The following is a 20,637-nucleotide window of genomic DNA, read 5'->3' as shown; positions in this document are numbered from 1 at the left end:
TGTATATGTTTTTGGTGGATCAGAGATGATGTGTAAAAAAACAAGTGTAGAATCTATTCTAATTTTTAAAAAAAAAAGGTTTAATTCATACCATCTGTATAACTCTTCTATCATTTGCTTTGTTATCATGTTATTTGTATCGTACTTTATATGAACCTAGGCAAAAAACGAACTTGCTCAAAATGCGGAAATTTTCAGTGTCCGATTTTTGTATTCTTATATTAGAATCACCCAGACGAAAAGGCACAAATACTCGATAAATTGATGTGACGGATTGACATTTCGGTACACTTCAGTATTATAAGCACTGATAGGCGGTGATAAACATTTCAATATTGACATGATGTAATGGATGTGTACGGACGTATGTCTGACCACCAGTAACGATGAGAACACACACACTAGTTTGGAATCTTGGGATCTTAACGCTGTGTTTCGTGTTTGGCTTTGGTAAGTAACATGTTTCTGCTCCTAAAATTGTTATGGAGATGTCATTTCAGCTTTGCACTGCATCCGTGTAAATCTGTTTAGCTGCCGGCTTCTGATGGCCTACTATCGGGTCATGTTACTGTTTTTATTGTGTTTACATTTAACTACAATATTGTACAGCTTTGGGCAAACACGCAACGTTTATGATAGGCAGAATGTCATGGTTGGAAATGTCAAAATGTAGAAGTATTTTACGGATATTCATCATCAGGCATCACTGCATGATGATGACCTCATCTTGGATCTGCTATACGTGTTCTTGAATTTCTTTTGAAGATATATATAAGTTGGTAGGGTATGTATTTAAATTAAGATCTATCAAACCACAGGGCCATGTATAGTTTCTATATGAAAAATAGCTAGAAATAGAAACTATACATGGCCCTGTGATCAAACCTTAATAATAGATAGATGATTATAGATCATGATCAACTGATCAATTTACAAGACAGTGCTGTAGTACTGTACAATAGGTCTTAAATTAGTATGTGTCTTGAGTCTTGACTGTATATAAACTAATGAAACATATTTGACATAATGTCGCTATGATTTAGCTAAATAATATAGTATTTTTAGAAAAATGAGATGTCTGTCTTGTTTAACAAATATTGAGGATCGAGTAAATTAAATGTACATTGCCAGACCGGGGTTCAAATCCACGTACCCCAACACACTGGCTGGATGCTACCAAATTACATATACCTCAACCTGGTTAACGTTGCCAGCTGCGATCTACATGATCCAAAACTAATTGTTGTCCTTTTTAATCTTTGCCGCAATGACTCTTAAAATAAATGAACTGTAACAGTAAAATTAGAATTTCCCTTTGTCATCTATTCACACACCTCACTATAAACAAGATTTTGTCATGCCACACCAAATGTTAGAGGAATACAGTAAAACATGCTTATAGAGAACACACTTACAACAACTTCATGGTTATATTTAAAGATGCTCCACCGCTGACAAATGGTATGTTTTTCACTATAAAAAACAGGAGCAGAGATTTAGTATTTTTCTCCAGTTACAAAAGTTACTTACTTTACACCATTACCGCCATTGAAAAGTTTGAGCTTCTAATTTTATTTTAAATTGAAAATATAAAAAAAAAATTAATTGCATCCCGAAAAAATTCCGTGGCACTATATCCTATATGGAATGAAGTACTGATTGTGCATGCGCCAAAGGCGAAATAAATTATTTTATATTATTTTTTGTGTTAATTAGGCATATATATACACGATTAAACACCAATTATTGTTCAAATGATTAACATCATTTATGCTCTGTTGGCGGTGGAGCATCTTTAATGTAGTCAATTTCCATTATTCCCATTCAATGTTTCTTTCATATAATTAATTTCATATATAATATATCTGACTGTAATATATAACAAACTATGCTTATAACGAAGTCATTTTGTCATCCTCAGATTTTCGCTATAACCATGTGTTTAACTGTAGTAAAATATTCTATTTGATCGGGGTTCGAATGCTGGACCTAAAGAACACTGGCTGGATTATTTACTGCAGATTTGACAACCATATCATACTGTAAAATTATAAATAGTATATATGTCCTGATGAACAATAATCGGTATAACATTAACGTTGATAACTTCTGTGACTTGCAAGAGAATTAATTATAATAACAAAATTTCATAATTGATTATTCTGTACAGCAATAAATGCAACAACAAAAAAAGAGATATTTTCTGCGAGTGAGTTTGCATTGTTTTACTTCTAATATTGTTTACATTATGTTATTGTTGTTATTATATCATGCATATCCACAAAAGTCTTTCCTGTTTTTCCTCTGAATACTGGCTGGGTATCTCATTCTATAGTAATTATATATACTGCCATTGTGTGTATAATAATCATGATAAGCATTTTTGTATATATACATATACATGTCTACGTAAACATACCAGTACTGTACTAAACAGAATCAGAATTTTTAATTCTCATCTCTAATCTACACAAAATCCTAAGATGATAAGAGCTAATATAAACAATAAGACTGTGTACATACCGATAGTACAGTATTAATTTTTGAACAGTTAACGCATACCGACAGTTATCTCATGGCATCAGTATTGTACGCTTGATAGACCCCACACAATGTGACATTCGCTGCTCAAACAGAAACACTACGCTCAATTGATTCTAGCAAATTCAATGTTAGAGCACTGTATGAATTTTAGCTATCATATTTTGTTGACAAAAGCTACCATAGCAAGTTTGTTATTTTTGAACAATGCAGGGTTTAAAACTTCAAAAGCCGCTGACTGACAGCAATGGCATGTCTGTAAGGCTGAAAGCTTTCTGTTCATTTTGTGGTGTGCTGCATTTGTAAAGTGTATCAAATAACAGTTATTTGTTGGAGATTATTTTTTTTTTAAAGTTGATATTTTGTTTAAAATTACAGAATGTCAATGTAAAGCATAATAAATGTAAGTTTGCTAGTTATCAAATTAAAAAAGATAGATATATTCTTGTTTCCTAGTACATGTATATATATTATTATATAATAATGAAAGGTTACATACATATATGTATATATCCAGTACTTTGTAGAAAATTTGAGAAATTTTAATAATGCGCAAATCAGATTGGACTTATAGCTACCACAGGTTGAGTCAGTGGTTGAAGAATCGTTCTTCAGCTGATTTCTAGATCTCAACATCATAATAAATCAAACCTGGTCTGTGATATCATATATGTCCTTAAATGACTTTGCATTATAACTGTTTGTAAGATCCATAAAACAATATTCCAGAAAGTATAACAAAACACTTTTCTATTGTATTACAGTATTTATTATATAGAAAAGATAATGTACCTTGAGATTTTCCCAGTGCAATTATCCATAGAGAAATATCACAAGAGTTTTAATTACAGCAACATTCCTGTTTATCCTTGCCATTGTAGAAGCAATAACAATTTGCAAGAGTAGAGGACTTAAGGATGCAATTGTCATGTCAATAATAATCCAATCATCCTGGTCGCCATACTGAAACCAGGGGATTGCCACCTTCATGGTGTGGCCACCGGTCTCTGAAACAACAACATCTGATCTCTTGTGAAATATATAACTAGCAATCAATATTGCTAATTATAGGCTAGAGACAGTTATCCCTGGTGGCCGTTGCGAGCCACAACTGGCCGTGGCAGCCGTAGCCGATACTGCGGACAGGCTCAGTTTTTGATAGTGGTGTAGCTATAGGAATCATGATCAGGTGTCATAGGGCTAAAAATTATCAATCAATTTTTGTCAGATTCAGCGAGGTTTATATATAAAGTGGTGGCCATGGGGGAACGTATACATGTAGGTGATCGTCATATGAGATCTTGGATCATGATCTCAGATCAGTAGCAATAGTAGTGTTATGTACATGGTTTGTGTTTACACCATCAACCATATATCCTTGTCAAGCACAGAAAATGACCCACTTTTTTTTTTAAAAAGTTCATTCTAATTAGACATATCATATATATATAATATATATAATGGACCCTATTTTATCTGCACATGGCCCCATTTACGTAACAACTAGCTATAGGCTAATATAAACCTAATGATGGTTAGATGCTATCAGCAATATTTTTTTAGGGTTTTTTTTATCTTTATTTTTAGCACAACAAGAACTTTTTGACATGAAAACGGTGTCGTCTTTAGAGCTACAATTGGTGCCTATTACTGCTAATGGAGCAAAGTAATAATTATGCAAACCATTATAAAACGTTTGTTTGCATTTTTATTGTACTTGTTTGATATCGCTTACCTTCTAGGCAATAATTTTTTAACTGAACCCCATGAAATATGAAATTCTCATCGAGGCATTATTTTTTTTACATAATACATATGAAGGTCTTTCTGAAGGGAATTTATAAAGCAAGTCCACAAATTGTGAATTTGACGTCTTGTGAGCGGTACGGTAGATATTAAGAATGGTAGTTATGATTGTTTTGGACAAAAAACATATGTAAATGCATGTATACGCATAAAATAATTGGAAACCTACAAAAAAGTAAAGAAAACGATGCCTGAGAGATTTTCGGAGGCAGTGCTTCACTACGACACATAGGGACCAATTCGTACCCGGCCGAAAGGTATAGTAGGCCGGGTACGTGTATTCGTTCTAAAGGATGGTATGAGAAGTTATCTTGTATAAATTTCTTGGGAGATATAACAATTACAAAACACATGTATGGTCTGGAAATTCACAATACGGACAGTTTGAGCAGGAGACACAACATATTCAGATTATATTATCAAGGGTCCAATGTGCATCTGAAGGCATTTGAATTATATTTTGATGATGCTAATTTTAAATTGATCATTTGGAATCAATACATACATGTACATGTTGACTTCAAGTCAAATCTGCAACAATTATCTGATGCCATTATCAACAGTTACTACACTAGTTTATATGTAGTTATAACTATCTAAGTATCTTCGTGCACTTAATCAGAGGTATAACATTTCATACCTTATATTACATAATCATTTGATCTAGAGCTGATTGAAGTGGTTTGGTGTAAATTGAGGGTACTTAGCATTGATTACAAGCTTCTTGGGGCAGAATTACTGTAGAGTTAATGTTAGTATATTGTAATTAGCTTTAAATCTACGAGGCTTATACTCAGTAATGAGTAAGATGTTTAAGGCTAGACTTATTATGAAGTAGATCTCTGGTTTTAACAAGAGATTTGATGAGATCAGCTGATAATGGCTCGGAATGTCAATGTAATAGGATATATCTGATAAGTAAATACAGTAATCCTATGGTAGTTATCTGCCCCTGTATATCCCCAGGTGACATTTATACAGGTGAGATAATTAGGGATCATTATACAGGTAACTATACCTGATGGTGACATTACCTGCTGCCTCCAAGCTAGTGTTACACACTGACACAGGTGTGACACAGTTGTCTCATCCTAGATAAATCTGTAGATGTTACAAAGCTGATAATGCCAATAATTTATAACACTTTCCTTGTTTGTAACCAAATGACCAAGTGGTTAAGATCTCCGGGGAGGGGGTGAATCCTGACATATTACCACATGTATACAAGACCTCTACCTCTAGGATGAGAGTTCAAATTCCCATGTAGAAGTACATGTAGGGCAGTTGCCAGGTACTGACCATTGGTCGATGGTTTTTCTCTGGGTACTCTGGTTTTCCTCCACCAATAAACCTGGCACATCCTTATAGTAAATAACTCTAAATGACTTTATAATTAAAAGGATATAAAACCATACCAGCTCTCTAAAAGTATGGTTTTATCCCAACTAAAGACCATACAGGTAAACATTTGTATTAAACCGCTTGAATCAATTATCAATTTAGATTTACATTATATTTATGTAACTATATCCAAAGTCATGCATATAAAGATAATCTTTATTACCTTAATTCATAGCAATGTCTGACAGTTAACCATTCTTATGATATTGGTTTTCTGTTTGATCATTGGCCTCTTAATTATTTATCCGTATTGATTCTGAGGTGATGTATTATTTGTTCCTATAAATTCAAGGCTTGCATATGGCTTGCATATATGAATTACAAACTTTACTTTATCAATATTCAATTGTTTACAAGGCTATAAAACGCTTACAAGAATCATTTGTTCTTCACTCCCTTCCGGTCTTAACAAGTCCTCTGTCCCCTTATTTACCCTTGTACAGATACGGTTTCTGCTTTGATGTGCTCTAGATCTATCATCCACTGTAATCATCTGTATGCCTGTCTCTAGCTATCTAAATGAAATATGGACCAAGCCAGGCTTGAGGAATCAAAGTCAGTATACACATCAAGACATTCTCTGACAGGATGTACACCAGTTTTCTGGGCCAAGAGTACAAGTTGAAATCCTTTTACAAACTTGTACTGTGTTATATGACATAGTATTATATATTGATTACTTTCTGATATATTTGGACATTCCAACAGCCATTTATAGGCACAGTCATAATGGTTAAACTTCTGCCTATGTACGTCATAGAACTCATTTTACTTTTATTTCGGCAATCACAAAAATCTTTAACAATTTAGGCCATCTTAAAAAAAAAATTCATTTCCTCTTCCCTTGCCCAAATAGGTATGGTAGGTGTATATTTTAAGGCAATGTTTTTTGGAAAGAAAATCAGTTTTAACAAATCATAATTCTCAACATGGAAATTTATCGCAAATTTGTAATTTAATTTGTATCTATAGTTAAATTAAGTCAGTGGAATACAGCACATTTGTGTTTACTTTGAATAATAAAAATCTTATTTTCATTTAATATGTGTGTTTATCATGATCATGATACATGAGGGAAAAAAATTTCAATAGGCTAGATTTTGAAGGGTTATAAATAGGGAAAAGGGAAATTTCCCATCCAAGAGTTACAAGTATCATTAATGAACAATACACTATATCGATCAATCAGTTAATTTTGAAGAAAAAAAATATGGCTTTACACTAATTTGTTTTTTTGTGGCATATTCAGGTGATTTGTTAAGTAATACAGTAATGGTCCCCGTAGATATTCTATCTATATATTGACAATATTGTAGCTGTAGTAATTTTTGTACTAGGAAGGAGGTACCAGTAAGTGTTATCAATTAAGGAGGCATGTACAGTAGCAATGTACATTATACATCAAGTTGATGGTAAAGGGAGATAATCACTGATTTATGTAGCCCTGGCATTTGTGGAATACATGTACACATGCGGGTACAGGTTTATATACATAGTGGCAAATATAATTTGACAAGTACACGATTAGTGATGATCATCGTGACAGCTGTATACATGTGTGTATTGCCCATATGGCATATATCACAACAAATTCTAAGCAGATCTGAACAAACCAACAGTCACAGCTACTGAGCTTATATTATGTACCTAGGCCTATATAGCTAAACATCATTTAATATCTTCATCCTAAAATGTAAATATTGTCTTGGCACAAAAAATCACATGTCATGTTGAACATTGACATTTCTTAGAATTGTTAGATATTTTTACTTTGAGTTGCTTAAAGACAAAGTTATTTATTGAAAGTCTTTAGAATACTGTCTAGGTTATTAATTTCAAGGGTCCAAATGCTTGCGATTTGGTCCTTATACTAGAAAATTAAACTTAAGCAAATCAAAAACGATTCAATGTCTTGCTATTACAAAATAACATACCTGGTAATATAAATATATTTGAACTCTCATGGCCTCATTTACCTGCTTATCATTTTCAGTGGAGACTAAATGTATTGAAAGACTTCTAATTGTCACAAAACTTAAAGCTGTTTAAAAAAAATTGAAATCGCTGAAAGTGACCCCAAAAAATGTATTCAAGCTGAATGAAATGCATATATACATGTACCTTTTCAGTGATAAATCTACATGCGCATCCCGAGTCCTGGACTCACAATTGAACACTGCCTTTTCATACTTAAAAGGAAAACCATTGATACCAAAAGTAGGATTCATATTGAGAACCCCCAGGGTCATAATATAAAAAGCCAGTGTGATAATTAACTGATAACAAAATTCACCACTATCAGATTTTCTAACATTCCCTCCCAGTTTCATTTATTTATTACATGTACTTCAAGCAATAAAGATGTTGAAAGGTCAAATCAAGGTCAAGTAATCTCAACTTGTTTCCTGGTTGGTAACAAGAGTTTCTCGCTAGGCTTCCTTAGTGCAAATGTAGTCATTCCAAGTTTTAAATCAAGTATGCGTCAGTGATAACAGTTTGATTCTGTTTTCATATTAAAGCGCAGACTGTTTAGACTCAGAGACTGTGTGTGTGCCAGGCTTATGTTTCATAGCGAGAGATATGCCAGCTCCAGGGGAGCTTGAACACCCTATAACTGTTTAGATAATAGCTCATATTTTTAGAAAACTTTGATAATTATTACATTTCCCAGGCAGTCTTATAGACAGAATTCTTGTGTTCCAGAAATAGTTTCTGACTGCCATCTTCTGGGTTGAAATTGGTCATCCGAGTTTCTTTGATACAGGAAGTGTTATATGACACAAGAATAGATCTATAATCGATATATACTGTTTATATGGCCAAGTTTTTGTTTTATAAGACTCAAATAAATCCTACTGGAAATATATCTCATAATGATAATATTAAAGGAAACAATGAAATTTTAAAGAGAGAATCAGGAACTAATGTCCCACTTAATGATTGACTTAATGGGGTCGTATCGCTTTTTTGGAATCAGGGTGTCTGCAAAATGATGAATGCTCCTTCAATTTGCTATTGGAAACATGTGAATGTTTGAAATATAGAGAAAAAAAGCACATGGAATTTTTCTAAAAATTTAAAGTAAAATTTGATAAGTGACAAGACTGCTTTTAAAAGTAAATTCCTTAGAAATACAGATTTTCTTCTGTAATATGGACCCTGCAGCTGCTGGTAGCCTTTTGCAAACTGAGCAGAGAGGAAAAGCCTAAAATTCATGAAAAATGCAAAGACGGTATTGATTGTAAAGAGAAAGAGTGATTTTCCAGTAAAAGCGATATAACCTGGTTTCTATGACTCGGGGATCAGCTGTACTGAGCTTCGGGATCCCAGATCACTTTGATGGGTTTCAATAATTCTACAGACCGTTTGTGAGATAATGGGGATACAATGATGAGCTATCACTGTCAGGTTTAAATAGTATCGGAGGATTATGACTAACTGTGCCAATGATACGCCAGGCTTTATTCATGGTGACTATTGAGTTATTAGTGTGTCATTATAAGCTAGTTTTAGATATAGGAGGGAGAACACAAATACCATATGATGGTTTGATTGGTAAAATGTCCTATTAAAGATACTCCACCGCCGACAGAGCATAATAAATTAAACCATGCCCATCATTTGAACAATAACTGATGTTTAATTATGTAAATATGTGTCTAATTAACACAAAAATACATATAAAATCATTCAATTTTCATTCAGTTTTCAGTACATGCCCAATCAGGACTTAATGCCATATACGGCACATATAGTGCCATGGATTTTTTTCGAGACACAATTTATTTTCTTTTTATATTTTTTGTAAAATAAGAAGCTCAAACTTTTCAATGGTGGTACGTACCATGGTATAAATTAAATGAAGGAAAAAACTTAATTGTCTGCTCCTGTTTTTGAAAGAGAGAAATACCATCTGTCAGCAGTAGAGCATCTTTATGGATGGTCATTTATAAGAATGTGTTGGAGTACTAGGAGAAAAACCATAGATCATGATCATGATCAGTACCTAGCAATTATCCCACTATGGAGTATGCTCATGATCAGAGTTCGCACCGGGTGTTCCATACATGGCCTGAGGTCATTCTATTCTAAGATAAAATGAGATCCCCTTATGTAATTTAAATGATTTCATTTTCTATGCTTAAAAAGGATATGGGGACAACTTCAGCGCAAACCTTAGTACTAGTTACTTGTATATGTATAGAATCTAGATTGAAGTAACCATTTTGTGGCCTTATTTATAAATTTTCAATCAGTAACATAAAATATAGTTGACAGCAGACTAAGGATAAACATTTGTGGGGACTCGGACATGATAAAACCGTAAAACCAACCATTTCTATGTCCACAAGAACTCTGATTTCTTTAGATTATGACAGAAAAAAAAGTCTTCAAGTAAAACTCAACAGTATCTATGGGGTAGGCCTATCATATGATCACTATGTAATGTTATAGATTCTGTATCTCTACTGTGTATGTATCGTGAATCAGGTCACTGCCTCGACAGTATGGTTGGTGAATGTTTCTAGATTGGATATATCGCTGAAGCATACTGTCCGGTCTCTATACAGTCTGTATGGCGGCAGACTTTCTATATGATATAAGCTGTCACAACACATTTGTTCACTTTCATATTTTCTGTGAAGATTTATTGATTCTTTTCTGCAGGATGGAAAAAAATGAATATGGAACTCAATTTTATCTGACATTTGTTCATTATTAATATATTATGGCCTATAAACTACATTTAATCTCAAAATCCATATTATATAACATTTTCAAGCCAGTTTTGACAATGTGATGGGGAACTCACCAAAGTATTGTTCTAAAACAGTGAATTGAATAAGTTTTATATAAGACATGATAAAATTCTAGTTTCATTTGATGTTGAATTGTGGATTTTGATCAAAGGCAAAGAATTATGTTGTATTATATGTATAAGGAAGAATTTCTTATAATTGTCTCCCCTGAGAAATTATCTCCCTTGAGTAAACCATCAAGGTAATTTCTGTTCTTGTTAGCTGTGGAGCTCACTGTAACATCCTTAATAGGGGCTCCAAGGGAGTTGGTCGGCCCCTGATTGGTCTATTATGTACAATGGTCTTGTTAATATTCTTCATTGAATGTAATGGGGTCTTGTCATGCAAATTTTTGTGACAAAGTGTTGGCTGCTTCAAAGACATGCCGATGAATAGGGATTAACTGTTGTGAGTGAACAGACAGCAGAGATCACTGATCAATGTACTACAGTTAATAGCTGGGTAAAGAGGCAAGATCTTTTTGTGGATTTCTGTTTTGACCGTATGATGTTCAGAGTTCCAAACGACTTCAGTAACATAAATTATCTCGCTGTTGTATCAGTGGACTTTGTATTGGGACTAATGTATTCTATGATTATTGCGCGGAGAGGAAATGAACCAAGTTTATAGTTTTGTGGAGTATTAAATTACTGGTAAAATTAACTTTAACATATTACCAGGCCTCGGAATACTGTATGTATATTTGGCAGCGTTTAAAGATCCTTGAATTGGTAACACAGAAATATGAAACCAGTTGAATTTTTTTTTTTTTTTTTCATTTTATTGACAGCTTTTAATGTTCTGCAATGAAAAATAAAATTGAAATTCGTGCAGCATTAACTTTCTGTTTTCTTTATTCAAAATAAAAATCAATAAATGGAGAAGTTACCATGTTAATTACTGTACGTGTACATTGTATAATGTTTTTCAGCATAATAATTATAACCAGCTTTCAAGTTTCATGTTCAATTGAAAAGCTTAATTAAATCTAACATCCATTTGCATGTTGTTTCTTTAAAGATTAACCAATGACATGTAGGTGTATATGTAGTACCTTTTTCAAAAATAGTTAAAACTTATTGTGAGGTGTAGATATTTTATTTTTCATGAATGTAACTCATTCACCCCTGAAGACACATTTAAACTCTTCTAAATCAAAGACTAGATCAGTCCAATATGAATTTTCAGGGATAAACAAGTTAATTTGTCCAGAGCTGTTTGACCTCCCAAGCTACCATTTATACACTGACTTTAGGGTGTAGTGATCACAGTAAAATCAAGTCATCCAAATTCTGCCCAGCTTGTATTGGTGGTAAGAATCAGAATTGAAAATCAATTGTGGAAAATAATGTAAATTGCTCTGTGTTAAGTGGTGGTGTGTTGGAGGCTTCTTGATTATACATAGCCGTCACAGGCTAGGAGATAGTGTGATATGTTATATTCTATAACTGGTTATTTTCAGGGGAGTCATATTTTTGTGAAAATTTGATCAACGAATTATGAAGAAATAGTTGAGTCTTACATACTCTGGATGACAGATCACACAAATTTTAACTGGTTAAAATTGAACCACCTCATTTTTAGTCCAACCTTCCATCACAAAAATCACGTCAAATGATGATGTCATAGTCACTAGAAAGTCGGACTAATCAACGTTAAATTGTACTTTACCCACATCATTTTTGGGATCTCGAAACCCCCGTATTGATACCTGTCCAAAAGGGAGATAACTCTGTAATATATAAATAGATACTGGTACGAGTAAGAATTATATCACAACCTTGAAAATCTATATCATGCTTGTGAGGCGAGAAAAAGTAGTGTAAATTATTAGCATTTAGAAAACGGTGAATTTAATTGATATTTACAAACCAATTGAGGCCTAATCATTAAAATCTAAAGAGAAATTTTCGTGGTATAATTTGCCATTAAATACAATTTAGAATATAAAAATTGAACTAGAAACTAATTAAAATATATTGGTGCGTAGATCAGGTACCTGATAATAGATACTAGTGACATTATCTGGCCGTTTAACTTTCCACTTGCTGCATTTTATAGTGGGAAGTTAATTCTCATAAGGAGAAAACAGCATCTGTAATATGGCGTCAATAGATCGCAATCTATCTTAACCGTCATATGGCAACTACATGCTACAAAGTGTCAAAAACACAATAATTTACTATACCACCAGGCTTGGTATTGACATTAATAGATAACCAGGATATTACTCCACTCTGAAATGTGTGAGGATGTCTAAATGGGTTACAGCTATATAGTACCTTATTGTCATATCAAGCTTACAATTAAGCTTATAAGGATGATTAGTTTTCTAACCATGTCCAGACTTAAGTGATTTTTATCTGATTATTACACCAGAGTTCAGACTAACAAGAATGTTACAATTTTGGTGGGGGATTTCTTATGAGTTTTCCCATAAATTATTGATGTCAGTTGTTATACCATGGAGTACTCAAGGTAATTTAATTATAATTAATTGTAACAAATGTGAGCCTACGACTGAAAATTGCAATAACAGAACAATATACATAAGGATGTGCCAAGTTTAGGAGATAGAGGAAAGCCAGAGTACCCAAAGAAAAATCATCAACTTTAACTATAAGCACCTGGAAATCGTCCTATGTGTAAGATTCCAATTCGAAACCCAACATTGGAGTGTTATAGTGGTAATTTTAAAAATATGTCGAAAAACCTTTCAGCCATAGATAGACTGATTAACGGGCAACATAAGTTTACATGCATGCATGATCATGATCACTTTACAGGTATGCAGATTTAATATTGACATGTAATCAGGAAATTGGCCCTATGTGATTGACACAAGGGGACAAGTGCATGCTGCTTCAATATCAGATTTATATACACCAACAACATGGCAAAAGGCCTAAAAGTTTTATTATCTTGATTACAAATTGAATAATCTGGATTAATTTATTGCTGCGTTGTGGAAATAAGGTGATTAGTTGTGTAAGTTTAATGCCTGTTTCCATCTGCACATGTAAATTAATACACTGACTGACATATGGTCTGAAATATCCTGTGTCATGGAAATCATTGTTTTTTATAACCCAGAGTTTGAGAGTATTACTGCCTTGTATTATAATCATTAATGTATTAGAGAGAATCATCATCACTTCCATTGGTGCAGAAAACAAGGACTCGGTCATTTCACCCATTTAAGGCTTCATTACACTTTTGTTCTGGGCTCAATATATCTGTAACATTATAATGTTATAACTATTTTGCTACCTATCACTGGAACTTCTATACTATACAACATATCTAAAGATAGTTATATAGAGTTGCATACTTGTAGCTATAGTAAGAACAAGGATGTACATAGGCAAAAGAAAAGTTAAATGAGATGCTATGCATATTGTACAGTCATGCAAATTGTTGTCTTTGGTCACAGGTTTCACTTTTGCAAGACAGTATGTATTGCATCAAATTAGGTCACTGACCTACATTTTGACCTTTGGCCTAGCTATATATTCATGAATAAAGAAAAATCTGTGATCTATCCGTGACAGTACTTGTCAAAGCAGGATTGCTTCACCCTAGACCTGGTGATAAAGTTGGTTGCTAAAGACTCCCGACAAGATTTTGATCTTTTTGACCTTTTTGACCTTTGACCTCTACTTTTATTTTTATATGGATAACTGAAATTCACTGATCAGTTGATTGCCAAGTTGATTTTATCTCTGTTGATTGTAAAGATTCTGATGAGAAGAACATGTTTTCTAATTTCTATATTTATATATATAGAAGATTTGAATCCAAGGTATGTATATAACTCGACCTCACAATCAGTTTTCACTGTGTTAAGTTTAGTTAGTATCCCCCCTCCCTCGTATCATATTACAGGGCAGTATTTAGATTGTGTGTTAATAATAAGATGAGGCTCTTTACCTACCAACCTAGTCATTTTGTTGCCTGTTTATCTGTCAATCTAGAGATAAATACAGGCTGTACCAGTTAACCCTAGGGATGTCTGGTATTGTCTGTCATCAAGGGCTTTAAAGGTATTGATATGGTTTAGATCAGTTACCACAATAAAGGTTTAATCTTAAGGTAAAATTATAGTATACACATGGAATATTACTTTGTTATAATTAAACCTTGTGATGTACACATGGAAATGATTCATTATATTGGACATAGCAACATGCAAGCAATATCACAATTTAGTGTTACCAGTAACACCATAGCATCATCACAGACCTGGTACCTCAATCGGTAGTGTATCCTTCTGTTGTACGGAGGTCCCAGGCCAGTAGACTGGCCACCAGTCTTTAGAACATTGAAAAAATCACTAAAATTTGGCATGATTATTTTTGTCTCTACTACATGTCTGATTCTTAAGTTTCAAACTAGGGGGAGATAATCTAGTGAAGAACTCTGCTGAGAAAGTCTTATCAACAACTTTCGGGTCTGGTAGGCAGTCTAAGGTCCCAGGTTCAAACCCTGGTCTGGCGGGGACATTTTCTCCTTTCCTGCAATTACACATATAAATAAATGTCTCTGGTCAATATTGATAGAATTACTCTGACAAATATTAATGTCCTTCCAACATTTCTAGCCTTTGTCTAGTATAGACACTGTAATATTATGCAGATCACACAGATATACTAGACAAAGCAAATCCCAAAACCTAGAAATATCGGAAAAAGATAAATGTCCCTCCTCCATCCATATATATTGAGCTACGATACAATAGAACCATACATACAGGGGTAAAAGATACATACGGTATTCATCTTTTTCCCTATCATATACAAAAAAGGAACATTGCACAGGGGCATACCAGTGAATTGAATTTTCTTTATTTACTACGTATACTTATAACAGGAAGCTGGGGAGTAACTTCAAAGGTATAGAATATTTTACATTTATTTAAAAGATGTGTCTTAACTCACTGCCTTGGTCTTAAAGATATAGGACAATCACACATTATCTCCATTCTTGATTTTAAAAAACAAAAAAACAAGAAAGTATGGGCATTTTGAGTGGTGAGACTTTTACATGTCATGAGAAAGTGTCACGTTTGAACTTTAACGATTTGATCGTGAGTACACATAACATTCAGAATGCCAATAGAATGTACTGGTAATGTTAAAGTTGTTATTTAAAAGATTAAACATGAGAGATAAAATCTTAAAGGTGCTTGTAACAGGTTAAGTACACATAGAATCCCTGCTGTTTTCTTCAAATAGAACTTCCTTTTGTCTGGTAATATGTCGTTCCATACAAACAGGCACAACCACTGTTCTCAAATTCCAGGATCAAATAAATTAATAACTTGATACGTGAATTACATTTCTCTAAACTCTAAAATAACTTCTGTGTTAACACATAAATAATATTTTGCGACCCTGATATCTGTGTACAGAATTTACAGAGTGTTACATTTCACTACCGGTACCATAAAAATTCAGTTATGTGGGTGTCACTAAATATTATTTAGGTATTCATGTTGTATAGGGGTAGATATATGTATGTATGTTCCTTGTTGTTTACGTGGGTCAAATTTTAAACGAGAAAATGAATTTTAAGCAATTTCAAATTTTCTTTATTTGTTTTTAAGGCATATGCGTATGTCTAAATATTTGGCTGATCAAAATTTTGCGATCATAGCAAAGTTTGGCAAAATTGTCAAAATATCATCCTGGCAAAAATAATTGGCTATGTGGTATGTTGATTCATAGATAAATTCTCAAAAAATAAAATTCAAGATACCATTATCTATTTATATTACAGCTTGTCATGGTACATTGATCATCTAGTTGATCTTTTTAGACGTCCCCAGACTTCCGTAGCTCCATGGTTAAGATAAATCTGGTGTAAAGATTTGTATAGTTTGACTTTGAGGTCGGCCGTCTCAGTCCTATAATAGAAATGTGTATTGATGTTGACTTTAAAGTAGTCATGACTTCATTGTCCATTCTGATTTTTAAATGACAAATGTATACAAAGGGAAAGTCTTCTCTCCTCACACCTGGTCTATCATTGGTAGGCAATTACAGTTTGGGCTCCTAGGCCTTATACAAAGCATAGGGAATCTAAAGGGTGAAAACTCTCCTATAAAAATATCCCACAGTATCGTGTTTTCTAGTAGACAGAACAAATATTTTAGATAGTTTCTTATGTAGCTTGCTGGCCGTCTGCTCATGATCATGTAAATGTTTGTCATAAAGCTTTATTCTGAGTAAATTATACAATATCTGTCAGACAGTTTACATCATACAGTATATATACGTACTTGTATCAAAGCTATTCGTATTCAACATACAAAAAGTAACTGGATTGTGCTGCATAAGATATACACTGCAACTTACTTTCTTTCAAGTATTTACTTCCGCGATAAAAAGGAATTTCCTTAAAGTTTATTTCTATGCAATAATTAATGTCAACCTCACTACTATTGTAAGCTTCACAAACTTTATTTTGAAAGAGAAATTGTGAATTTAAAAAAAAAATAGTGTATTAAAACAGAAAAAATGGAAAAAAAAATAGTGTAAAACGTTAAAAATGCTCCACCGCCAACAGACCAGAAATGATACTCATCATTTGAACAACAATTGGTATTTAATCTTGTATATATATGTCTAATTAACACAAAAAATAATATAAAATAATTCATTTTGCTTTTGGTGCATGCACAGTCAGAACTTCATTCTATATAGAACATAGTGCCACGGAATTTTTTCGGGATGCAGTTAATTATTTCTAATATTTTTATCTTGAAGTAAAATTAGAAGCTCAAACTTTCCAATGGTGGTAATGGTGTAAAGTAGGTAACTTTTGTAACTGAAGAAAAATACCAAATCGTCTGATCCTGTTTTTGATAATGCAAAAATACCATTTGTCAGCGGTGGAGCATCTTTAACAGAACAAAATGAAAAATATGCAAGATATGTATGTTTAATAGTTTAGATGTTTTACTCAGTAATATTACCACACATGCATATCACTTACAAGGATTTAGGATGTGATGTATCTCGTAATCGCTTATTTTACTGCTGCTGTTGGAGATACCGTTTGTTATTGTTTTTAAATCCTTGTGTATTACTGCACATCAGTTGTAATAGCACTGTATTATTGTAATTATAAAGTAATATAAACAATGATAGCCCATTTAATACACAGACAACAGACGGTCCCGGTAAATGTCACTAACACACCGCCTATCAGAGCTCGAGATAAGCTATGAAATTGAGATTATCTCTCCTTGTTGAAAATTTTAAAATTGTGACTAAAATAATAAAACAAAATCTTAGTATGATATTTAAGAGACCGGTGGCAAGTCTTATTTTATAATGCTTTAGATGAACAGGCAAACCTGAAATCAAATTAGGATTATCTCCCCCTTGTTGAAAGTTTTAAGACGAGAAATTTTGTAGTGACTAAAATAGGAAAGCAAAATTTTAGTGATTATTATGATATCCTTAAGACTGGTGGCAAGTCTTTATTTTATTAGCTGAAGCTAAAAATGTAAGCCCTCCACCTCTGGGTTGTAAGTTCGAATCCTTATATGCCGCAGTTGCAAGGTACTGACCACTGGTCAATTTTCTTCCTCTGGGTACCCGGTACCCGCTTTCCTCCTGCCACAAACCTAGCATGACCTTAAATGACTCTGGCTCCAACCCATATTTATGCGTCTATTGTTTGTGATTTTATCCTGCTGTTAACGGCATTGAATATCCTTTACATGGAAATTCAAAGTACTTATAATAGACAAATCAATATTGTTCATCCTGAAGTGATGTTGTCAATTACACACATACCTGGTAATGTTCTACATACATGTACACACTAAGGTCATATGCACCGATAGAAGGGTGTACTTTTACAGCACACACAGAGTTTGATTCAGAGAAGTTCACTTCAACAGGTGCATTTTAATCCGACCATATTCACCATAATATCCGCCCTTCTCCCATAAATGTCCTAAAATTACCAGATCATTCTACAGTAAAACACGGTTATAACAAACCTCTGGGGACCAATGAAATCATTTCGATATAAAAAAAAGTTCAAATTTGTTATACATACATTACAGGAATGTTATAGGACCTCTGACAGGGAACCAACTTTACTATGTTATAACCATGAATTTGTTGTACTGTATAAATTTACAGGGAGTGGGAGGACTGGTTTGCCTATTGTCAGTATAATGTGTAAGATGGGGCGTGTTGCTTTGTGTCTTTGATGGCTTCCTTCAGTGATATAGCACTATAAAAAGGGCAAGAGTTCCACTATAAAAGAAGACACAACATGAATATACCGCAGTCTTCCAAAACACGCATTGCACACTTCATACACGCTACGTATACACATCGTATACATGGGAGGCCGTCCTTACATGACCCTGGCTGTTAAAAGGATGTTAATTTAATCAAACAACAAACAATACCAAATTTCCCTCTCTTTCTGTCTAACTAGAAAAATGGAGCAATATTACATATTTTTTACAAAAGTCTAATCAAACTTTTGGCTTGTGCATCCTGGACGCTAACTACAGTTAATACTGTACGTATGCCTCTTAAAACATGCATGGATTGGACATTTTATCTTGTTCTGGTATTTATCATATTTAGTCTGAAAATCTGAATATTTTCTCCCATTATTAACAGACAGAGTGTCTAGCTCTTTGAAAGTTTGCATCACAAACCATTTTTTGCTTCAATTGCTACTATCTTGCCGCAGAAATTATACTTTTATCTGTTTAGTGTAAAATGAGGCCGAAATGTAGGTTATCTTTAACCCATATAATTAAAGTCCCAATTTTATAATAAAATACCTTGTTGGTCCAGATTTCAATCTTTACACTACATTTTGTAATTAAACTCTTTAAGTAAAAAGACTTTTCTAACTTTAATTTTATACTATGGGACTACTTGTTGGGATATGTCATTAACAGTTTAAATACACGTTGTATATTTATTTAGATCAGCAATGAGAGATCAATCTTAATTTCCTTCCACATCTATGTTTTAAAACAAAAATGAAAAAGAAACAAGCATGCTAAAACCTAAATTAATTGGATTTAAAGTTAATGCTCAAATCAATATCTAATATGTGAATCCATTGATGTGAAAAAGAAAGAATATTAACTTATTCACCCTGAAAACACATTAGGCTCTTCTAAATCAAGGACTAGAACAGTCCATTATGAATTTTCAGGTGTGAATGAGTTAATTGGAGCCTAGAAGTGATTGAACAATTGATGGCTAAATAAACTGGCCATCAGACCCTAAGACTTTCTATGCAGAGTTCTTTCTATACTTATCTCCCCCTAGTTTGAAACGAATTAGACATGTAGTAGAGACAAAAATATAGGGTGAAAATCCGCCCACGATAATTTTTTGATTTTTGAATTTAAATTAGTTAATTGCATTTATACACATATGTCAATAATACTTAAAACCCGATTGCACCATTATTAGGACTACAGCGCCCCCTACATTAACACTGGTAAATTTAAATAAATAACGAGTGTTTTATAATTTAACAGCTGTGTGACTAAAACAAAGAATATAAGTACAACATTATAATACCATTTCACAATAAATTCATTATTTATCGATAGGAGGGACTATGTGTACATTAAAACTTACAAAACTCTGTACTGCTAGAAGTCACATAGAATCTGGAATCTCATCTAGAAGAAAAATTGGTAACTCAAGATGATGGGAAGAAGAAATCCATAAGTCATCTGACTGATCCGCGGATAAGATATTGGATTTGAAATGTGATACAATAGAGAAGATAGCAATTTCAAGTTGTTTGAGGAATCAAATCCATCATATCCACGCCATGGTCAATAAATAAGAGAAGTAAAGAGATTATTATGTGTTTGAAGATATGGTTTGGATAATTTTGGAGAGGGGGGGAGGGCCGGAGGGAGAAATAGGAGAGTTGTAGGATTATAGTTCATTGACTCTTTATATCATAATGTGGTCATGATCATTAAAGGAATAAAAAGTAAAGAAAACTCAAACTTTTATTCCAACATTTGATAATATATCTGGCAATCAGCTTTTTAAGATTAATTCTATTCCTAATTTGC

The 20,637-nt window shown here is 33.3% G+C and overlaps 1 protein-coding gene across 1 annotated transcript in view; it reads left to right on the top strand.

The window, feature by feature from the left end:
* Positions 1 to 256: 256 nt before the first annotated feature.
* LOC138331470 (uncharacterized) overlaps positions 257 to 20,637 on the top strand; it is a 33,023-nt gene continuing 12,642 nt past the window's right edge. The window contains exon 1 of the mRNA XM_069279120.1: positions 257 to 450. Within this exon, the coding sequence (XP_069135221.1) occupies positions 387 to 450 (64 nt within the window). The 5' untranslated portion in view covers positions 257 to 386. The remainder of the gene's footprint in view (positions 451 to 20,637) is intronic.

Source organism: Argopecten irradians, chromosome 9 (genome assembly GCF_041381155.1).
Source record: "Argopecten irradians isolate NY chromosome 9, Ai_NY, whole genome shotgun sequence".
Taxonomy (NCBI): Eukaryota; Metazoa; Mollusca; class Bivalvia; order Pectinida; family Pectinidae; genus Argopecten; species Argopecten irradians.
Note: the sequence above shows the minus strand (reverse complement) of the source record. Positions and strands in the feature narration are given on the sequence as shown.